The 24,388-nt window shown below is 40.1% G+C and overlaps 1 protein-coding gene across 6 annotated transcripts in view; it reads left to right on the top strand.

Moving 5' to 3' along the window:
• Positions 1-24,388, top strand: part of SLC39A12 (solute carrier family 39 member 12) — an 86,305-nt gene that overhangs the window by 14,662 nt on the left and 47,255 nt on the right. For all 6 annotated transcript variants that reach the window (XM_086714826.1, XM_086714827.1, XM_086714824.1 and 3 more), the window contains exons 5-7: positions 11,131-11,303; positions 17,011-17,182; positions 22,183-22,355. In XM_086714826.1, the coding sequence (XP_086570952.1) occupies positions 11,131-11,303; positions 17,011-17,182; positions 22,183-22,355 (518 nt within the window). The remainder of the gene's footprint in view (positions 1-11,130; positions 11,304-17,010; positions 17,183-22,182; positions 22,356-24,388) is intronic.

Genomic DNA, 24,388 nt, shown 5'->3' with positions numbered 1-24,388 from the left:
GTCTGGGGCCATACATTCAGTGTTGAACTTTCCCTGGACCTGTTAGCACAACCGTTTGAAGGACAGATGCAGGTTTCTGCAGTTTATTTTCTTTTTCTGTGAAAAGTTGAAATGTAATTAAATCATGTTACCTGGCTGCCATACACAGGAAACAAGCCAGGGAAAGGCATGTTATGCCGAGAACAATTTTGAGGTGGGAAACAGGGGTTGGGACATTTTAGCAGTGCGATTCCCGTTGCAACTGGAGGAGAGCCGTGACTCCACTTTCCAAATAATGTTAAGATGTAGGCCACTTGAAGGCTGCATCGCCCCCAAGAAATGGGAGGTGATCAGACTGCAATACAGAATATAGTTAGAGGCAAGCTGGGTAGATATGGATCATTGTGGACCTTCATTAAAATGCCCAAGTAACTGCTCACGAGCGATCTACAGTATCACCTCTTGGGGCAAAAACCAGTCACTTTTGCATCTGAGAAGTCACAATTCCGTTTCCAAGTGCCATTTCGTGTCAGCACAATTAGGTGTTTGTTTCAGAAGCCATGAGACATTTTCTCTCACAGCTGCCCCGAGCTAGGGCTCTGCTGATATTGATGGTATCATGGAAGACAGTATGCTCATTTTAAGTGTTGTTTTCATTTAAAACTAGTAGAGTTAACATACAGTGTTGTATTAGTTTCAGATGTACCATATAAAGATTCAATACTATACATAACTTATCGCTCATCAAGATAAATGTATTCTAGGGGCGCCTGGATGGCGCAGTCGGTTAAGCGTCCGACTTCAGCCAGGTCACGATCTCGCGGTCCGTGAGTTCGAGCCCCGCGTCGGGCTCTGGGCTGATGGCTCAGAGCCTGGAGCCTATTTCCGATTCTGTGTCTCCCTCTCTCTCTGCCCCTCCCCCGTTCATGCTCTGTCTCTCTCTGTCCCAAAAATAAATAAACGTTGAAAAAAAAAAAATTTAAAAAAAAAAAAAAGATAAATGTATTCTATATCCCTTTCACCTATTCCCCCATCTCCCCCTGCCCCCCCCCCCCCCCGTAACCATGTGTTTGTTCTCTACAGTTAAGAGTCTGTTTTTTGGTTTGTCTCTCTGTCTTTGCTTTTTTCCTTTGTTTGTGTTGTTTCTTAAATTCCACGTGTGAGTGAAATCATACAGTATTTGTCTTTCTCTGACTCATTTGGCTTAGCATTATACTCTCTAGCTCCATCCACGTTCTTACAAATGACAAGGTTGCGTTTTGTGCGGCCGAAGAATATTCCGTTGTATATATACAACATCTTCTTTACCCATTCATCTGTTGGTGGACACTTGGGCTGCTTCCGTAATTTGGCTATTGTAAAGAATGCTGCATAAACATGGGGTGTATAGAACCTTCTGAATTGGTATTTGTGCATTCTTTGGGAAAATGCCTAGTAGTGCGATTGCTGCTTCACATGGTAGTTCTATTTTTAATTTTCTGAGGACACTACATACTGTTTTCTGCAGTGGCTGCACCAGTCTGCATTCTTCCCGATGGTACACGAGGGTTCCTTTTTCTCCACGTCCTTGCCAACATTTGTTATTTCTTGTGTTTTGGATTTTAGTCATTCTGAAAGGTGTGAGGTGATGTCTCATTGTGGTTTTGATTTGCATTTTCCTGATGGGAGTGATGTGGAGCATCTTTTCATGTGTCTGTTGGCCATCTGGATTTTTTTTTCTTTCAAATTTTCATTCAGATTCTAGTCAGTTAACATATAGTGTGATATTGGTTTCAGGAGTAGAATTTAGTGATTTATCATTTACATATAACACCCAGTGCTCAACACAAATGCCCTCCTTAATAGCCCATCCCCTCCCCAACTTCCCTCCATCAACCCTCAGTTTGTTCTCTGTAATTAAGAGTCTCTTACGGTTTGCTTCCCTCTCTGTTTTTTTTTCTCCTTCCCCTATGTTCATCTGTTTTGTTTCTTAAATTCCACATATAAGTAAAATCGTATGGCATTTGTCTTTCTCTGACTCATTTCGCTTAGCATAATATACTCTTACAAATGGCAAGATTTCACATCATTGCAGATGGCAAGATTTCATTCTTTCTGATCGCTGAGTAATGTTCCATTGTGTATATACACCCCATCTTCTTTATCCATTCATCAGTCAATGGGCATTTGGGTTCTCTCCATAATCTGGCTATTGTTGATAAGGCTGCTGTAAACACTGGGGTGCATGTGCCCCTCCAAATCAGTGTTTTTGTATCCTGTGGGTAAATAATACCCAGTAGTGCAGTTACTTGTCATGGAATAATTCTAATTTTAACTTTTTGAGGAACCTCCATACCGTTTTCCACAGAGGCTGCACCAGTTTTCATTCCCATGAACATTGGAAGGGATTTCCCCTTTCTCCACAACCTTGACAATATCTGTTGTTTCTTGTGTTGTTGATTTTAGCCATTCTGACAGGTGTAGGGTGGTATCTTATCATGGTTTTGATTTGTATTTCCCTGATGATGAGTGATGTGGAGCATCTTTTCATGTGTCTGTTAGCCATCTGAATGTCTTCTTTGGAAAAATGTCTATTCATGTCTTCTGTCCATTTCTTAATCAGATTGTTTGTTTTGGGGGTGTTGAGTTTGATAAGTACTTTATAGATTTTGGATACTAACCCTTTATCCGATATCTCACTCACAAATATCTTCTCTAATTCTGTAGGGTGTGTTTTAGTTTTCTTGATTGTTTTTTTCAGCTGTGCAGAAGCTTTTTATCTTGATGAGGTTCATAGTTCATGTTGGCTTTTGTTTCCCTTGCCTCTGGCGATGTGTCTAGTAAGAAGTTGCTCTGGCCAAGGTCAAAGAGATTGCTGCCTGGGTTCTCCTCTAGGATTTTGATGGTATCCCATTTCACATTTAGGTCTTTCACCCATTTTGAATTTATCTTTATGTATGGTGTAAGAAAGTAGTCCAGTTTCTTTCTTCTGCATGTTGCTGTCCAGTTTCCCCAACACCATTTGTTGAAGAGACTGTCTTTTCCCCATTGTATATTCTTTGTCGTTTGTCAAAGATTAATTGACCATATAATCATGGGTTCATTTCTGGGCTTTCTATTCTGTTCCATTGGTCTGTGTGTCTATTGTTGTGCCAGTACCATACTGTTTTGATTACTACAGCTTTGTAGTATAACTTGAAGTCCAGAATTATGATACCTCCTGTTTTGTTTTTTGTTTTCAAGATTGCTTTGGCTATTTGGGGCCTTTTGTGGTTCCATACACATTTTAGGATTGCTTGTTCTAGATCTGTGAAAAATGCTGTTGGTATTTTGATAGGGATTGCATTACCTCTGTAGATTGCTTTGGGTATTATAGACATTTTAACAATATTTATTCTCTAATTCATGAGCATGGAATGTTTTTCCATTTATTTGTGTCTTCAATTTCTTTCACCAATGTTTTATTATTTTCAGAGTATAGGTCTTTCACTTCCTTGGTTAAGTCTATTCCTAGATATTTTATTATTTTTGTGTAATTGTAAATGGGACTGTTTTCTTAATTTCTCTTTCTGCTTATTTATTATTAGTGAATAGAAATTCAGTAGGGACACCTAGGTAGCTCAGTCAGTTAAGCATCCAACTCTTGATTTCAACTCAGGTCATGATCTCACAGTTCTGTGTTTGAGCCCCACATCTGTGCTGTCAGCACAGAGCCTGCTTGGGATTCTCTCTCTGCCTCTCTCTTAACCCTTCCCCTGGTCTCTCTCTCTCTCTCTCTCTCTCTCTCTCTCTCTCACACACACACACACACACACACACACACATTCTCACTCTCCCCCAAATAAACTTAAAAAAAAAAAAAGAAAAGTAACAGATTCATGTTCATTGATTTTTGTATCCTGCAATCTTATTGAATTCATGTATTAGTTCTAGTAGGTTTTTGGTAAAATCTTTAGGGTTTTCTATGTGTAGTATTATCTCTTCCTTACCAATTTGTGTGTCTTCTATTTCTTTTTCTTATCTGATAGTTATGGCCAGGACTTCCAGTACTATGTTGAATAAAAGTGGTGACAGTGGACATCCTTGTCTTGTAACTGACCTGAGAAGAAAAGCTCAGTTTTTCTCTCCATTGAGGATGATATTGGCTGTGGGTTTTTCTTATATGGACTTTATTATGTTGAAGCATATTCCCTCAAAATCTACTTTCTTGAAGGTTTTTATTATGAATGGATGTTGTATTTTGTCAGATTCTTTTGCTGCAACTATTGAAAAGATCATATGTTTTTTTATTTTTTCTTTTGTTGATGTGATGTATCACACTGATTAATTTGCAAATATTGAACCACCCTTGCATCCTAGGAACAAATCCTACTTGATCGTGGTAAATGACTTTTTTTAACGTATTGTTGATTTCAGTGTGCTAATATTTTGTTGAGGATATTTGCACCTATGTTCATCAGAGATATTGGCCTGTGGCTCTCTTTTTTGTGGTGTCTTTATCTTGTTTTGGTACAGGTAATGCTGGCCTCATAGAATGAATTTGGAAGGTTTCCTTCCTCTTCTTTTTTCTGGAATAGCTTGAAAAGAATAGATATAACTCTTCTTTAAATGTTTAGTATATTTCACCTTATGAAGCTCTCTGGTCCTGGACTTTTGTTTGTTGGGAGTGTTTTAGATTACTGATTCAATTTCAGTACTAATAGTCTGTTCAAATTTTCTGTTTCTTCCGGATTCTGTTTTGTTAGGTCACATGTTTCTAGGAATCTATCCATTTCTTCTTGGTTGTTCAATTGGTTGGCGTATGATTTTTCACAGTTTTCTTTTATAATCCTTTATATTTCTTTGCCATTTTTATTTCTTCTCTTTCATTTCTGATTTTTAAAATTTGGGTCCTCTCTCTGGCTGAAGGTTTTGTCAATTTTGTTGATCTTTTCAAAGAACCAGCTCCTGGTTTCATTGATCTTGTTTTTTGTTTGTTTGTTTGTTTGTTTGTTTCTTTCTATATTGTTTATTTCTGCTCTAATATTTATTATTTCCTTTCTTTTACTGGCTTGGGGTTTTGTTTGTTCTCCTTTTTCTATCTCCTTTAGGTGTAAGGTTTGGTTGTTAATTTGAGATTTTTCATGCTTTTGATGTAGGCCTGTGTTGCTGTAAATTTCCCTCTTAGAGCAGCTTTTCCTGCATCCCAAAGATTTTGGGCCATTCTGTTTTCATTTTCATTTGTCTCCATTTATCTTTTAATTTCCTCTTTGATTTTTTGGTTGACCTATTTATTGTTTAATAGTACATTATTTAACCTCCAAATATTTATGTTCAGATTTTGTCTTGTGGTTGATTTCTAGTTTCATAGCATGGTATGACTTCAATCTTTTTGAATTTGTTCAGACTTGTTTTTTGGCCTAATGTGTGATCTATTCCACAGAATCTTCCATGTGCACTTAAAAACAATATGTATTCTGCTGCTTAGGATAGAATATCTGAATATATAGATCCATTTGGTTCAATGTGTCATTCAAAGCCACTGTTTCCTTGTTGATTTTCTGTTTGGATTATCTGTCCATTGATGTAAGTGGGGTATTAAAGTCCCTTACTATTTTTGTATTACTATTTATTACTTCCTTTTTGTTTGTATTAACTCTTTTATGTATTTGGGTGCTTCCATGTTGGGTGCATAAATATTTACAATTGTTATATCATCTTGTTGGATTGCCCCCATCAAAACATTTTTTTGTAATGTTTTTATTTTTGAGAGAGAGAGAACATATGCACAATGAGTGGGGGAGAGGCAGAGAGAGAGAGGGAGACAGAGACTCTGACATAGGCTCTGCACTGTCAACGCAAAGCCCAACGTGGGTTTCCAACCCACAAACCATGAGATCATGAACTGAGCCAGTCAGCTGCTCAGTTGACTGAGCCACCCAGGAGCCCCACACCATTAATGATTATACAGTGTCCTTCTTTGTCTCTTATTTCAATCTTTTGTTTTAAAGTCATTTTATCCAATATAAGTATTGTTACCCTGGTTTTCAAATCCATTTGCATAATAAATACTTCTCCATTCCTTCATTTTCAATCTGCATGTGTCTTTAGGCCTGAAATTGGTCTCTTATAGGCAGCATATAGATGGGTCTTGCTTTTTTATTCATTCTGTCATCTTGTCTTTGATTGGAGCATTTAATCCATTTACATTCAAAGTAATTATTGATAGGTAAGTATTTATTGCAATTTTGTTACTTGTCTTATGATTGTTTTTGTAGTTCTCTCTTCCTCCCTTGTTCTCTTCTCTCATGATTAGTTGGCTTTCTTTAGCAATATACTTGGGTTCCTTTCTCTTTATTCTTTGTGTATCTATGACTAGTTTTTGATTTGTGGTTTCCATTCATTTTGTATATTAAATTGATAGTCACTCACAGCTGAACCCATTCTTTAAACCTCTCCCCACCTCCATGTTTTAGATACATGGTGTCATACTTTACATCATTTTATTTTGTGGGTCCTTTAAGAGATTTTTATAGATATTCTTATTTTTGTTGCTTTCATGGTTCCTATTTTTCTTACTCTAACTTACAGTCTTTCCTTGCCACACAGAATCCACTTTAACATTTCTTGTAGGGCTGGTTTAGTGGTCATAAATTCCCTTAACTTTTGTTTGTCTGGGGACCTCTTTATTTCTCCTTCTATTCTGAATGCTAACCTTATTGGATAGAGTACTCTTGGTCCCAAGTTTTTTTCTTTCAGCACTTTGAATATATAGTGCCATTCCATTGTGGCCTGCAAAGTTTCTCCTGAAAAATCAGCTGATAGCCTTATGGGGCTTCCTTTGTATGTAAGTATTTTCTTTTCTCGTGGTGCTTTTAAAATTCTTTCTTTACTGCTTCTTTTTTGCCATTTTAATTACTATGTGTCTTGTTGTGGACCTTCTTGGGTTGATTTTGGGGGGCTCTCTGTGCCCTTGGATCTGGATTTCTGTTTCCTATCCCATATTTGGGAAGTTTTCAGCTATTATTTCTTCAAATAAATTTTCTACCCCTTTTCTTTCTCCTTTCCTTCTGGGTTCCTTATAATGTGAATATTGCTGAGTTCCCTAAGTCTATTTTCATTTTGAATTTTTTTTTCCTCTCAGCTGTTCAGCTTGATTTCCTTCTATTATTCTGTATTCCTGGTTGGTGGCCCATTCTTCTGTTTCCTCTAGTCTACTATTTACTCCATCTGGTGTATTTTTTATTTTACTTATTGCATTCTTCAACTCTGATTGGTTCTTTTTCTGTCTCTTTGTTAAGGGTTTCATTGATGTCCTTCAGTCTTTTTTCAAGTCCTGTGAGTATCTTTATAACCACTGATTTAAATTATCTAGCAGGCATGTTTCTTATCCCCATTTTGTTTAGGTTGCTTGCTGTGATTTTGTCCTGTTCTTTCATTTGGGACATATTCCTCTGTCTCTTCAGGTTGTCTAACTCTCTGGGTCTGTTTCTTTGTGTTAGGAAAGTCAGCTATGTCTCCTGCTCTTGATAGTAGTGCCCGTATGAAGAAGAAGTCCTGTAGTGCCCTGCAGTTCAGTGTCTCCTGTTCAGCAGAACCTGGTGCATCAGGAGAATCTTCTATGTCTCTTGCATACATCCTGCTATTTTGGCCGAAACACTTTTTCCTTCAGTCCAGTAATCTGCAATGGCTCTCTTTGCCTATTGTGGACAGGGTTTGGTCCCTGTGGGGTTAGTGCAGGACACTTTCCCTGTATTGTACCCTAAGAAGCCTTCATTGGTAGGTGGGACCTATAGTAAGACCAGCTGTCTGTCCCACTGCTAAGCCTCTACCCTGATGGTTGTGTGTGGTTCTTTCCCTCTCCCTGGGGCAGGAGTCAGTTTGGTGTGATACTGGCTCCTCTTTGGGATGCTTGTACACTGCCAGGCTTGTGGTACCACTTTGGATTAGCTAACCCAAGAATGTATTGGAGGGGGCAGATCCTCAGAAGTGTGTGGGGTCAGAGGAATGGTATTAGCAAGGTTTGCCTGGGTCTGCTGCAAGAGGGGACGTGAAGCAGAGGCCTGGCTGGAGGGAATGTGTCTGCAGGGGAAGAAGGGGCAGGGCATGCTCTTTGTAAGTTATACAGTGAGTGTAGGTGCTGCAGTGGGCCCCACCTATGTCTGTGTGTCTGGGCTGGGGGAACAGGGAAGGAAAATGGCACCCACCATCATCTTTGTTCCTGGAAAAATGTCCCATTGATCCCTGCCCTTCTAGCTGGAGCTCTTAGATTAGTAAACACCTCTCTCTCCCGTATGCTCCTGGTATTTTTCAAACTGCTGTTTCTACCTTGTATCACAGCAGGTCTGTCTGTTGTAATGTTTCTTTAAGGACTGGGAGTCAGTTTCCTCTCACCCTCCCGGTTCTCTCAGAGCCAACCCCACTGATTTTTAAATTTCCAGATTTTAAGCCTCATTCATTGTAAGACCTTGTGAAATTTCGTCCGTTTAGTTTTCAAAGCCAAATGTTATGGAGATTTGTTTTTCCTGAGTGGGCTCCTTGGTGTGAGAATCTACTTCTCTCCCCTTTCTGGGATTGTGGGTCCACCCTCCCCCAGACTCTCCTGCAGTCTTTGTCACTCCTCACCACGTCTCCACCCTTCTTACCCTCTTCAAAGCTGCCTCTTCCCTACATTTAGCTGTGGTGAATTTGTTCTTCCAGTCTTCAGGTCGTTTTCTGGGTTTTTTACACTGATTGTTACCTAGTTGTATCAATGGGACGAGGTGAACTTAAGGTCCTCCTCCTCTGCCATCTTCCCCAGAAGTCAGTTTTAAGTGTTTTTTGTTGTTGTTGTTGCTGTTGTCGTTATATAAATTCTGAATATTAAAAGTAGATATCTAATAAAAATGTAATAAACAAAAATATAAACAGTGATATAGTCAACCCCCATGCACACAGTATCTAGCCTCAACACTTACCAGCAACTGGATAATCTTATTTTATATTTGCCTCCACCCTTTCCTATCACTTGATTATTTTGAAGCAAATGATTATTAAATATTTCTGTGTGAATCTCTAATAGACAAGCGTTTTTAAAAGCACCTTATTACCAATATCACAACTAAAAAATTAATATTGATTCCTTAATATCACAAAAAAAGCCCATTAATGTTTACATTTCCCTGATTGTTAAAAAAAGATGTTTTATTTTTTATCACACCAGGATCTAAATAATGTTCATAAAATGCAGATTGTTGGTATATCTCTTCAATTTCGCTTTATAGATGTCATGCCTCTCCCCGACTCCACCTTCTCTATTTCGCTACGGTTTTTTTGTTAGAAAAAAGGGGACTGTTTATCACATCTGGGTTTTGCCGATTGCATTTCTAGTCATCCAATATGCATTTCTATGCACTGTGTTTCATGTATATTGGATGTTGTAGAGATTTGATTAGGTGGTTTGTTTACTTGGAGGATGCTGTCTTAGAGTTAGTACCTTCCGCCAGAAGGTACATAACATCTAGTTTTCTCTTTTTGAGAAGTCATAAGGTATTGATGATACTTGTCTATATTGATTATTTGCAGCTTGTGAAATGGTGTTCTTCTAATTGACTCTTTTCTTCTTCATTTATTAGTGTAATAATTCTGTTATGGAAAACTTCCCCTCGTCACAATTTCATTTTATTGAGGTTTGTAAAGAAGAGTAAGAATAAATTCTTTTTTTTTTAAGTTTATTTATTTACTTTGAGAGAGAGCACACAAGTGGCAGAGTGGGAGGGCAGACAGAGAGGAAGGAAGAGAATCCCAAGCAGGCTGCATGCTATCAGTGTGAGCGCATGAACTGTCAGACTGGATTATTTCTGGTATTCTTTCTTCATCTCCGGTAATTTTTCCTTTTACCATTTCACATATGCTGCTGAGCTCCTTTTGTGAACTTTTCATTTCACTCACTATATTCAACACCAGAATTTCCATTTGGACCTTTATATAATTTTGATTTTCTTATTTCTTCTATTTGCTGATTTATTATTGTCACACTTTAATTCTTTAAATATGATTTCCTTTAGTTCCTTCAGCACACTTATAATAGCTGCTTTGAAGTCTTTTTCTGCTTAATCCAACATCTGGGAATACTCAAAGACATATTTATTGACTGCTTTCCTCCCTGATTCTGGGTCACACGTTCCCATTTTTTTGCAAGTCTTATAATTTTATTTTCTCTGAAAGCCAGTCATTTAAAATAAGATATTGTAGTAACTCTAGTTTGTAATTTTTCTTGTCCTCGATGATGACATTCAGGAAAATACCAGGGACGTTGTATTCCCAAGCAAGCCGATGGATAAATCCAAAGAAATTCACCACTATACTTAATTTTTCTGCATACCAATTAATTTTTTAAAATTTTTATTTATGGATTTATTTTTGAAAGGTGGGGAGGGGCAGAGGGGGAGAGGGAGAGAGAGAATTCCAAGCAGGCTCCATGCTGTCAGTGCACAGCCTGACGTGGGGCACTGAATCTCCTGAATTTTGAGATCATGACCTGAGCCAAAATCAAGAGTTGGACCCTTAACCAACTGAGCCACCCAGGTGCCCCTGTACTAGTCAGTTTTTAAGAGCCTCGAGCTGTACCAGGGGAAGCTAAACTGTAATCTATAAACTGAAAACCATACTACAATAGTATTAGAAGACAAAGTCAGTTGTCTCTATAATCTCAGATCTCTTTCATTTCCTTTCTTGTTTCTGCATAAACAAACCCTTAAAAGGAAAATAATTTGATTGACTTAAACATATCATAGTTTACCTACGGAGGATGTATGTAATACCTCAAGGAAATGAATTTCCTATGGATTAGGCCAGTTCTATCCTTTGTGTGCATTTTTATGAGGAACATCTAGAAAAAGAAAGAGTTGGCTCACGAGAAGGCGTTTCTTTGGAGGAATTGCCCACTGTATCATCCCTAGGAGTTAAAAGTGGTGGGAACATCTTTGTAAGACTGATTCAGCCCCAAAGCTTAGTCAAGATCTTGTGAGGGGATTAACATTCATGTGAAGTATAAGTGTTCTCTTATTACTTTTCAGAGTAACGTCTTGACTTTTCATTAGGACCACATTTATTTAGCAAACTATCTATGCTGTGGCCATAAGAAATTGTACTTATCCTGAGATTGACCTGTCTTTATTCTATGTGACACCAGATTTTGTATGAAATTTCTAGAACTAGACCAACTCCTCAACACTCTCTGGACCAAAAGTACCTGTATCCGAAAAGATAAAATGCACCACCTTGAAAGGAAACAAAACAACCTAACAATCTATGACTGGGGATACCCTAATCTATCTGTATCCATGGACCAAGAGTCAGAAGACAGTTCAGTTTCCTGGGATAAGGTATCGTTATTCTTCTTCTTACACCACCAATTGCTACTGTCAAAGTGGTGAAAGTTCTGTAAGAGTTGTGAAAAACTTAAGGGATGATGTGTATTTCCTTCAATGTGAAAATTTTGTATTTGTACGGAGTGGTCATGGGTTGTTTTCTTCTACAAATGGGTCTCTGCTGACATAAATGTGAGGCCAAGACATGTAGGAGAATAAGACAATAGATGTAGATAGATATAGATAGATATACAGATATACTTCCTCTCTTGTATCTATATCGAATGCATGAATAATTAACTCAACAAACATACTGAACATTTATTACCTGCCAGTCACCATCACGGTCATTGGGTATGCAGTGTTGAAAAATATAGGCACAACGCGGGGCACCTAGGTGATTCAGTCGGCTGAGCATCTGACTTCAGCTCAGGTCATGATCTTGCAGTCTGTGAGTTCGAGCCCCACATTGGGCTCTGTGCTGACAGCTCAGAGCCTGGAGCCTGCTTCGGATTCTGTGTCTCCCTCTCTCTGCCCCTCCCCCGCTCATGCTCTGTCTCTCTCTCTCTCTCTCTCTCTCTCTCAAATAAATAAACATTAAAAAAAATAGGCACAACTCCTTTGGAACCTACAGTGTAGGAATAGGACACAGACATTGCATATATACTTACAATGATGAATGAATGCTTTAAACTTAGATAAGGTTTTGAAGAGATTACTTTGGGCTGTGAGCAACAGAGAAATATTTGTATAGTAGGTAGCACTGAGAAGGTTTTTGAGAAAAGGTGATGTATGAACCTATGAACATATTTATACCCATATTTCCTAAAGTTATGCCCCAAAGTACATTCACTTGTCTGTCTTGGTATTTCTTGAAATGGGTCCTATGATCACATTGGTGTGGGAAATACTAGAAATACATATTACACTGTGGCATATTAGGGTATCTGGGAGGTCTCTCAGCAAATAAACTTCTTTGATCTTATTGAATCCAGCAATTCTCAAATTTTGACTCTAGAATCCTTCCCTGCCCTAACCATTTAAAATCCTGAGAAACTGATGTTCCACGAGCGTGGCTTATGCTTATTGAGTACGTATGATGTGTTAGACATAACGCTATTTCACCTGCATTGCCTCATTTAATTATTATAACAACTATATGAGATTGGGGTCTACTATTCCATACTATAGATATTTTTCCATACTACAGATGAGGAAATTGAGGCATGGAGCTAATAAGTAATCGCTTAATGTTTACAGAAACTGAGGATATAGACAGAGGTTGATAACATATTCGGTGCTCTTAACAACTGTGCTATTGCTTGGGGAAGTGTTGACTTAAATAAAACTAGTTTTGTTATTTGTATCTCAGATGAGCAAGGTACAATTTGTACCTTAAAAGAGCAAAATCCCGGGGCGCCTGGGTGGCGCAGTCGGTTAAGCGTCCGACTTCAGCCAGGTCACGATCTCACGGTCTGTGAGTTCGAGCCCCGCGTCAGGCTCTGGGCTGATGGCTCGGAGCCTGGAGCCTGTTTCCGATTCTGTGTCTCCCTCTCTCTCTGCCCCTCCCCCGTTCATGCTCTGTCTCTCTCTGTCCCAAAAATAAATAAACGTTGAAAAAAAAAAAAAAAAAAAAGAGCAAAATCCCCTACAGATTGCTAACAATTTGGAACGTTTTTCCTGTGAGTTATGAATACATGATTGCACAGTACCCTAGATTCTGTCCCTACCCCTGGAAGTTTGTATCTCTTAATACCCTTCACCTGTTTTGCCCAACCCCTTCAACCCTCCCCACCCCCCACTCTGGCAACGACTAGTTAGTTCTCCATACCGAAGAGTCTGTTTCTTTTTTATTGTTGTTTGTTCACTAGGTTTTTTTTTTTTTTTTTAATTTTTTTTTTCAACGTTTATTTATTTTTGGAACAGAGAGAGACAGAGCATGAACAGGGGAGGGGCAGAGAGAGAGGGAGACACAGAATCGGAAACAGGCTCCAGGCTCTGAGCCATCAGCCCAGAGCCTGACGCGGGGCTCGAACTCCCGGACCGCGAGTTCGTGACCTGGCTGAAGTCGGACGCTTAACCGACTGCGCCACCCAGGCACCCCACTAGGTTTTTTTTTTAAGACAAAACCAGATTATTAATTAGAATATTAGATATTTTTAAAAGTGAATTTTTGTTACTTGTGCGGTATATATAAGACATTTATTAAAGTTGATTCTTTCAAACTCATGCTTATTGTATTCAACCCAAGGTGAAGAGAGCTGAAGCCTGTGTTGGTCTTCGTTTGTGAAGTCTTTTTAGATGCTTCTTCAGGACTGGCTCTGGGGAAGGGGGCAAATTTGCCTAATGGAGACCTTATCTTCATAACGAATGCAGATTGTTTCCTAAAATTTAGGAACTACCTACTTAAGGCACGTGGCTTCAAAAAAAAAGTTTTTTAAAAATGTTTTTATTTATTTTTGAGAGAGAAAAAGAGTGCGAGCAGGGGAGGGGCAGAGAGACAGGGAGAGACACAGAATCCGAAGCAGGCTTCAGACTCTGAGCCGTCAGCACAGAGCCCAACACGGGGCTCGAACTCACGGACCGCGAGATCATGACCTGAGCGGAAGTTGGACGCTCAACTGACTGAGCCACCCAGGCGCCCCAAGTATGTGACTTCTAAGAACAGTAAGAGTCATTTGCTGTGCTACCAATGCCAAGTAAACAAAATCAACCTTTTCAATGGTTCTTCTCTGTCCCAACATGTCACTTTCCTTGTGACTCTTGATAGGACACTAAGATAGACTAGATCTGAAGAACCCGTGTATGTTATTTAGACCAGTGGTTCTCAAAGTTTTGTCCCTCGACCAGCAGTGTCAGCATTGTCTGGGAACTTCTTGGAAATGCAAATTCTCAGGTCCCACCCCATCATCTTTGAATCAGAAACTCTGAGAAGTAGAGCCCAGCACTCTGCCTGTTAGGAAGCCATCCAAGCAATTCTCAAAACTAAAGTTCAGGAACCACTGCTTTAGAATATGTTTGTAAAGTTACCATAGAAGTCTGATGACATTAACACAAGGATACACATATACTGAAATTTTATGGAAGGGAATAAAGCTAGTTAAAAAAAATTTTGTTTTTACATTTATTTATTTTTGAGAGACAGAGAGAGACAGCATGAGCAGGGGAGGGGCAGAGAGAGAGGGAGACACAGAATCAGAAGCAGCCTCCAGGCTCCGAGCTGTCAGCACAGAGCCCGATGCGGGACTCAAACCCACAAACCGTGAGATCATGACCTGAGCTGAAGTCAGATGCTTAACTGACTGAGCCACCCAGGCGCCCCAGGAAATAAAGATAGTTTAAAAGTTATTGGCGGGATAATCTAAATTTTCATTCTATATTATTCTTTATTAAAAATATTTTGGGTTCGGGGCACCTAGGTGACTCAATCGGTTAAGCAGCTGACTTCGGCTCAGGTCATGATCTCACAGTCTGTGAGTTTGAGCCCTGCGTCGGGCTCTGTGCTGACAGCTCGGAGCCTGGAGCCTGCTTCAGATTCTATGTCTCCCTCTCTCTCTGCCCCTCCAGAGAGAGCTGCTCTCACTCAGTCTCTTTCTCTCTCAAAAATAAACTGAAAAAAAAAAAACTATTTAAAAATATTGGGGTTTAAAATTTTATAGAATATAATGAATCACCTTTAAGGCCATTTATGTTAGTGATTTCAAAAAGAAATTTAAAACCAACAAAGGACCTGAATAGTACAGGAACAGCAAATAAAGATCAAGGGCACAGAAGCTTAGAATAGAATATCCGTACTCTAGGAGAAGGTAGTCTAAGACCAGAACTATTCAATTTCTTGGCAATGAACTGGGGAAAGACGCATGGCATTCTGTTCATTTCCTCTCTCCCCTGCTTTACTTAGCAGTCGAGCACTTTTTAATGGGAATGTTTATTACGAAGGATTCGTCATCAAAAGTTTGGTATTCGTTTCCCTTTTCTGTTGTCAGTAGCTTTAATGATGAAGTCATTGTATCCCATTAGTAACAAATGCTGCAACAGAAAATACTGTCTTTGGCATAAATTATTTTGACAAAAGGAGAAAAAAAAAATCCCAAGTTTAGTTTTCTGTTGCTGCTTTTTGTAGTAGAAGCCTTTTGGAGTTTTGCCCAGCCTTTTTCTGAGAAATGCCAGCCTCAGCCATAGGCCTGAGGCTGGCAGCCATGTCTGAATGGAATGATCCCACCTCTTATCTCGAGGCAAGACTGATTGAACCAGAGGGTTGTCTGACCCAAGGGAGTTCATCTATGGCTTTGCTGTAGCAATCAGGTCTCTGTCAGGACTTGCAGACTCAACTCAATCTTGGGTTTGTGGGCTGAGAGGTCGCTTCAGAGTTGGGGCTTATATGGCCATGTGTTTACTGAAAGAGAAAACACCGGACTGTAAAAGGAAATAAATATATGCAGAGGGAAAGAGAAAGGAGAAAATACTTGGTCCCGAAGAGAGAGAGAGAGAAAAAACAACTCTAGGTTCTGATTTTCTAGCTTCAGATTGAGTTCCTTTTGAGGTGTGGCTATCTTCTCAATCTTGGAGATCCTTAGTGTCCTTTCAATACGATCTACTCTTGGTTCTTGCTGGTTCAAGTGGCTTCTCATCCCTGCCACCAAACATTTCCTGATCAAGATAGGACATTTTTTATTCACGGGATCTTCTCCCCCCAAAAATTGTATGTGGGAAAACCCAGCAAATATGTCATCATTATTTCCTGATTAGCAATGTGCCTTCTTAAAAATCCCTACGTTCTAAAGCGTGGCAAATCAGGAAAGCCTCGCAAGTCAATGAGTTTCTTAAAATACCTTATTGATTGTGACTGGAGCTCACAAAGATATTGCACGAGGGTCTGACTTCAGACCCCAAAGATTCTGCCCAAGGGTCATCCATTTGTGCTGGTGGAATTATATACACATTGAAACCTTTAAGTGTAACTTCTGACACACAAAATCAGCCCTTAACACTTCTAAGATGCACCAATTCCTTGTGGCAGCTTTTAGAGACGTCTTGCATTTGTTCTCTATCTATGATCCTGATCTCTTATAAATATGCCTATACAACGTAGAAAGGCTTTAAAGATAGAGGAGCAGCAGTAGGCAATCGTAATGATTTCGGTTGTTTTTGTGGAGAAGGGACGTCCCTTACAAAGGTAGCCATATCATTTTGTGTTTACACACGAGCTGGTTGACACAGCATTCACTTTTTAAAATATTTACTTTGATTGCCTTTGAAAATACATGTTGCCTACACAGGCTTACTAAATCAGAGAATATTAAAGACAATGATCTTTTAACTGCAGAGCACCTGTTTATCATTTGAAGTCTTGGTTTTGTTGCTACAAAGCCATCCCCACTAAAAAACAACAAAAGCATCGAGGCTTCCTTAGCCTGCTGGCTAACAAACCATGTCACACATTGTAAAACACGGTTGCATGTTTTCAGGAAGGAAAAAAGTGTGCAAAACTCTTACTAGATAATACTCAAAATAAAAGTGAGATACAGCTGGCTTTGATCAGAGATGAAAAATAATCCTTGGAAATTATATATGCACAAAGATTGCAGGGAAGGAAAATGAAGTCATGGCTTCATGTGTCCTTTTTAGCCATTCTGTTTAGTTCTGACTCCTTGGGAATGGCAACCGATGGTGGTAAGTTTGTTTGCTGAGATTAGTAACAATGACGTTTTCCCCCAAACAGACTTGCTTCTCTGCCGGGCAGCTGGTGGAGATATTTCTACAGAATAGCCTTTCACCCATTTCGAAGGAAGACTTTCAACAAATGAGTCCGGGAATCATCCAGCAATTGCTCAGCTGTTCTTGCCAGCTGCCCAAGGACCAACACACAAAGCTCCCACCAACCACTCTGGAGAGTAAGTTATGGTTCTTCCCTGAGAAAGTTGGTGCCTATAACGTACATAATAGTAACAGTTGATGGAAAGTTGGTGCACATAATGTACGTAATAGTAACAGTGAACAGAAAGTTGGTGCATGTAATGTACACACTAATACCAGTGAGTGGATGGATACTTACTATATACCACACGCTGTTCAAAGCATTTTACATGTCTCACCTCATTTAATCCTCACAAGCACGCTATGAACTAGATACTATCAATGCCCCCCTTTTACAGATAGAGAAACAGGCACATAGAGGTTAAGTGACCTTCCCAAGGGCTCACAGCAGGTAAGTGATAGAGTTGGGATTCAAACCCGGGCAAGCTGGCCCCAGAGTCATTGTTGTCAGCCACTATGCTACAGTACCCTTCACTGAATATTTTATAGTTTGTATGTACGTTATATAAATTGATTTTTGTCCCATGTATATGACTGAGTCATAGACCAACTTAGTTCATAGTTGAGAAGAGGCATGATATGAGAGCAAGAACCTTAACGATGGGGTCACAAATGCAAAGTTGAGCCATGCCTTCTATCCCCAGCCCACTCTTGTGATCTTAAGCCGTCTCTTTATTTCCCTGAGCCTGTCTTTTTTTTTCCTGCCCAGTGCTACTCACTGTAGCCCTACTGCAGTAGGTGAGCTCTATACCTTCTTGGGGTAGCTGTAAGTTTCAAATGGGATAACAGGTACGAAACTGTGTTGTGGAATTTAAAGCACTGTGTATTTAAAAGAAAAGGAAATAGTGGCCTGAGAACATTCGTGATGGACCGCAAAAATGTGACCGTGAACGCAGGCACCATTCCAAATATTACCAGTGATCCCAGGGCCTTGTGTAAGCTTTTTTCAGAGCATTTTGCTTTCTCTCTGCGATAGCCTCATGATGCCCATCCGGGATGAATTGTCCAGCTGCTCACTCCTAACTCACAGGGAATTGTGCCGCATTCAGTGGCTCATTTGAAGAGTTCATGTGAACAGAAACCTTGCCAGACCTAAATATCTACCACATTCGCTGAAAGGAAAAGAATTTCATTAAAACTGAGCTCTCATTAAAAGTGAGCAACTACATAATTCAGCACCTGGTGAGCAGTGATGGTTCTGAAATGGGTAAGAGGGACAGGAAGCACGGGCACCAGGAGCAAGTTTACATTCCCACCACCTCCCATGGTGTCTGCTTCAAACAGGCCGCTACAAAATAGCTTTCTGAACTGCAGATCTGCAATTGTTTTTCTTTCTCATGAACACCTAGATCCTTCTAGGGACTAGTCTTCCTGAGAAAAATTCAGAGAAATCGCACTCACTATGGAACCTAGGCAAACATTACTGTGCTCGATTTAAAGTGTTGCATTATGTGACTTAAGGGAAAGGCTTAAATATCAGAAAAGGTAGGAAGGAGGCATAGGAGACGTTACTAAGAGTAGTGCTTGGTGTGCTGGGACCTGACCCCAAAGTTCCAGGTTGGGTTGAGTTTCCAGGAAACAGTGTTATGACCACGTATAAATCAGGTTTCAGACGTGTTCAAAGCAGCTGCTTAAGAATGGCTAGGTGTTTAATTATTAGGTCAAGTTCTATTATAATGATGCGAAACATTTAAATAGAAACTCTGTAAGTTTTCTGACTCCAGTCAAGATGTCATGACACCTATATGAGGACCTGGGGTAATTAGCAGAGTCCTATTGCCACAAACGTCAGATTGTATGGTTTTCAGGCTATCTTTGCCACATGAGAGCAGGTGAAATCTGATTCACAGAGGACCTGAACGTTTCTAAGCCCTAGAGTTAGGAAGTGTCCATTCCAGGGGCTCCTGGGTGGCTCGGTCGGTTGAGCGTCTGACTTCGGCTCAGGTCATGATCTCGCAATTTGTGAGTTCGAGCCCTGCGTCGGGCTCTGTGCTGACAGCTCGGAGCCTGGAGCCTGCTTTGGATTCTGTGTCTCCTTCTCTTTCTGCCCCTCCCCCACTTGTGCTCTGTCTCTCTCTCTCTCTCTCTATCAAAAGTAAATAAAATATAAAAAAAAATTTTGTTTAAAAAGGAAGTGTCCATTCCCCTCCAATACCAGCTGTAGTTGCCCTCAGGACAAAGGGGAGAGGAGTAGAAGAAGAATCAAAGGACTGGAAACTGTCTTTTGCTTGGGAAATGCCACACCCGAATTTATCCTTGTGAATTCTCAACATTTTCTGACCTTTTGTAGCTTTCATAAAAATGTGGCAACTTTGAAACTTATTAGACATCCAGGTGCTCATGTTAAACTTCAGCTGTCTTTAATTTATGTATTTGATGAGAAGAATGACACTCCCCCATACAGTCTATTTGTCGAAGAGTATGATATGAACCTTGGTTAAATATCTCCAGGGATGTTTTTATAACATAGGTATTTTTATTATGACAGAACAAAGTGAAACCTCTAGGTAGGTATATGACCATTCCAAACGATTTTTATTATTTTTCAATTTTTTTAAGTTTACTTATTTATCTAGAGGGGGGCGAGAGAGAGAGAGAGAGAGAGAGAGAGAGAGAGAGGAAGGGGCAGAGAGACAGGGAGACAGGGAGACAGAGAATCCCAAGCAGGCTCTGTGCTGTCAGCACAGAGCCTGACACAGAGCTGGATCCCCACAAACTGAAATCATGACCTGAGTCAAAACTCAAGAGTCGGATGCCTACCTGATAAGCCATCCAGGTACCCATATTTTTAAAAATTTTTAATTGTGGTAACAAACTGAAATTGAAATGAAATTTAACCATTGTTAAGTATAGAGTCCTCTCTATCCTTTGAACAACAACTGTTTTATGGAGAGGTTCCCTAGAAGTGAAGGGGTAGTGATAAGAATGGAAAAATTTAAAAATTGCAAGTTTTTGCTTCTTTTGAGTACACTACCAACTCTATTTTAATATTAGATTCCTGTCTAATTTAGAACATAGAATTCAATAAAAGTGCTCTTAAAATCACAAGTCTGTTATCATGTTACCAGCTTTTATCATTGACACAAATTAGTGTAGAGGGCGAACCTTCCAGAAAAGAACCAGAATGGTAAGAATAGAATGCTTTCTGTTACAACCAATTTTAAGATGATCGTTTCTTAAAATCTACAATAGGCCTCAAGTAGTGTGATAATTGAATTGTTTGATTTAATTTATCTGTAGTCGGTAAGGATAGTTTAATTTTGTAATTAACTTCCTTCGTTGTTTACAGACCAGTTTGCCATGGCTTGTTAGTAATTAGTAAGTTAGTAAGTTAGTAAGAAGTGGAAGGACAAGTGTTTGCTCTGAGTATCTGCAACCAAAGGAAAATGGTGGCCTGAAAAACTCTTTATCCCCAAATCATTTATTTATACAGTTGACTCTTGAACATCATGGGTTTGAATGGCAGGGGTCCACTTATATGCAGCTTTTTTATGTATAATAGAGTATTGTAAATGTATTTTCTCTCATGATTTTCTTTTTCTCTCTTTCTTTCTTTGTCTTTTTTCTTTTAGAGAGAGAGAGAGAGTAAGGCAGGGAGAGGGGCAGAGGAAGAGAGAGAGAAAGAATCTCAAGCAGACTACATGCTCAGTGTGGAGGGCTCAATCTCATGGGGGGCTCAATCTCATGACCCTGGGATCATGACCTGAGCCCAAATGAAGAGTTGGGAAGCTCAACCAACTGAGCCACTCAGGCACACTATTTTTATGATTTTCTTAGTAAAATTTTCTTTTCTGTAGCTTTTAAAAATTTTTTGATAATGTTTACTTATTTTTGAGACAGAGAGGGACAGAGCATGAGCAGGGGAGGTGCAGAGACAGAGGGAGACACAGAATCCGAAGCGGGCTCCAGGCTCCGAGCCGTCAGCACAGAGCCCAACGCGGGGCTCGAACTCACGGACCGTGAGATCATGACTTGAACAGAAGTCGGACACCTAACCGACTGAGCCACCCAAGCGCCCCTCTGTAGCTTAACTCTTGCATTTTTCAAGGATCAACTCTGCGTGACACTGAAAGCCACTTTTTTCCTTTCTCTTAATCTTTTCTTTTCTTCCTTGTCTCTTCTTCCCTCACACATATTTGCTCTTGTTTGAATAATCTTAAAAATTGCACCCCCTGAACATTTTTTGAAAATTCAGAAACCTGCCAACATGAGATCAACTTAGGGGTTCTAGAAGATTATTGCAATAATTTAAAACCTAGGCTGTCCAAATTTATGTTATCAACCATCACACATTCATCGATCGGTTTTTACCGATATGATCGCTCATTTTAGGCATGGAGAGTAATAAACACTTTCGACATTACAAATAATTTTGAAAATTTTTGGAAGAAGGTACTCACCTTGTACAGAAACGTAGGTCTCCGGTGGCCCCAAACTGCATGCCCCCTCTGCCACTCTGCTTCCTTGGCGTCAAAAGATTTAGATGGGATTAGAAGGAAATCATCACCAGTCTATGGCAGCATATGTTGTAGTTTAAAGTGGGGGAAATTAATAATTTCTTTGGGGGTGGGAGATGAGCTAGGTCCTTGTTTGCTGTAGTGATTTTAGTAGGACGTAGTCAGGGTAACTTCAAAGCAAAAAGGTTAACGGTGAAAGTCTTTTCATTCTTTTCCTTAAAAATCAAGACCTTTTAGGGGTGCCTGGATGGCTCAGTCAGTGACGCATCCGACTCTTGATTTGGGCCCATGTTGTGATTTCACCATTTGTGACACTGAGCCCCGCATCGGGCTTTGTGCGGACAGTGGAGGAGGCTGCTTGGGATTCTCTCTCTCTCCCATCTCTCTGTCCCTGCCCGGCTCTCTCTCAGAGCTCACTCTCAAAATAAATGAACATTAAAAAAAAAAAAAAAAAAGAAAGAAAGAAAATTTAAGACCTTTTACACGCTATAACACTCATAAAACAATTCCGTATCCCGACCACCTGTATCATAAGATGGATTCTTCTGGCATTTTCACTGGCCAGGGCACTCCTAGCAAATGAGGAGCACTGACTGCTTTGCAATCTCCATTTGGCTTAGAATATGGCTACAGCACAGTGGCCGTGGCCCTGCTCACACTAGGCTCCATGCTTGGGACAACGCTGATTCTGTTCCACAACTGTGAGGAGAACTACAGGCTTATTTTACAGCTGTTTGTGGGTCTGGCCGTCGGGACGCTTTCCGGGGATGCTCTGCTCCACCTTATCCCTCAGGTAACTCTTTTCCTGTTTGCAATGGTGTGTTTCTCATTTCCATTTCCATTTAGTCACTGGAGGTGTTGATGCAAAATTTCAAAGGGACTTGGATGAATCAATGCAGTGGCCAGTGTTATCTTTGGAAATAAGTGTTATTTCCCCAAAGCACTTACAGAGGAAAAGAGATAGCCAAGCCTTAGGTTTACCACGGGTTATTCTTATTTTTTAAATAAACCAAAAAAAAAAAAAAAAAAAGTGATCAGATGCCGATTCCTATGAAGAAAACTTCAGGAAGTTTTCACTAATTATCTGCCAATAAAAATGAATGGGTTGCCAGATGTTGCGTTGAGTTTTCTCCAGTTGCCCCCAACTCTCATCAGATCCCGTCTCTGCCCTCTCTGCTGTGTTTTTCCGCCCCAGACGGTTGTGCCTCTGCAGCTCCCTTGCAGGCTGCGTTGTTGTCTGGATTGAGCCAATGGAAGGCACAACAGAAAAGCCAGGGTAGGAGGAGAGAGTAGCAGAGCTATCTCTTCCTCACTCTCTCCTGGCTCTGCACCTGCTCTAGAAGCAGCTGATTTCCTACAATATTACAGCTCCTCCTGTGGGAGCCCTTCTCCCTGGCTCCTCTTCCCACTGAGCCGCAGAAACATTATTTCCAACCTTTGCCCTTTCTGCCCTAAGAGTGGAAATGGTTTTCTGGGGTTACTCACTTCTGGGTGTCTCATTACCCCTGTACCTGCCTTTCTGCCTACACCTCTGCCATTACACCATCATTAAGCTCTCCTCATCTGAACCATCGAAATGAATTTTTGTTTTGGCCTAATAACATCTAGATTTTCCTTAAGAAAAATGTAAGCCTCAGGAAGCTGGCTCTTTGCTGAAGTTTTCTGAGGCTCTTTATTTGTCAAAAATGAAAGGTCCGGGACCTGACATGCAAGAGTTCAGACAGAAGGGTCTCCAGATGAGGTTATTTCTTCCCTCTGAAATCTCTTGAGACTGGACAATGATGGGCAAATGAGCCCTCTTCTTGCAAAGCCGGAGATGTTAAAAATTTCCACAAGCCTCTGGCAATTTCCTACAGGGTCACTCTTGTGGCTTAAAGGCTCAATGATTATTAGATGTTTTGAAAAATCACAAAGTGAGCATTGGAAAATGAAACAAACCATTACTTGTTTTAATTTCCCTCGTAATCTAATTTTCTGGAAATATTTCAGGGCTTATTGGCTTGAGGAAGCGGCCGAGGCCTTTCTCTAGGTCCCTTTAGCGGTTTCAGGGCTGTTCACTGCAAAACAGCTAGAGGGTCTTAAGGCTTCCTGCGCCTCCCCCCAATGGGGGGGGGAGGGCTCACATCTCCCAGCAGCAGGGCATGGGCTTGGGGTTTGGGGGGCCATCAGCGGGTTCTGCAGAGACACGTTCCGGAGAGGAGCTTAAAAGATTAGCCAGGTTTCACGAAAATTGGAAGGCAAGTGTTTTACTTGAGGGAAGAGATGCAGACAAACGTTACTGGGGAAAGGAAGAACAATGCGGTACCAGTGTGGTGGAAAGCTAGAAAAATCAGTGGTTCCTGAACGAGATCCATGGCCAGGGTTCAGAAGGCCACACGGAAATGAGAAAAATACCACTGTCAGGATTTCTTTTTTCTTTTTTTTTTTGAGTAGCAAAATTTATTCAACTTAAAGATCTACATTTGATTCTGAGATTGTGGGGTCTGTTTCTGTTTTGTTTTGTGACCTTACCATGTCCCCTGTTTTGTGAAATAATGGTAATTGCGAATATTAGATAGGTATCCTTCCTAATGCCTTTACCAAAAGGAAAAGTTGACTACTGTATATTGGATTTTAGTTAGGTTCATAAACTCATCGTCTACACTTAGATACACACATTTACTCACACATGTGAGTACATTATGTGCACATGCACACACACACTTAAATCTACGCGTGGACGTATGAACACATGCACATACAATATGTATGCATAGAATCTTTTTCCTTTTGTGTTTTTTTAAATTTGATGGTCACTAACATCCTAAATGTAGAAACCACTGAGCT

This window comes from Puma concolor, chromosome B4 (genome assembly GCF_028749965.1).
Source record: "Puma concolor isolate L17-30 chromosome B4, mPumCon1.1.hap2, whole genome shotgun sequence".
Classification (NCBI taxonomy): Eukaryota; Metazoa; Chordata; class Mammalia; order Carnivora; family Felidae; genus Puma; species Puma concolor.
This window is presented reverse-complemented; position numbering and strand designations above follow the sequence as displayed.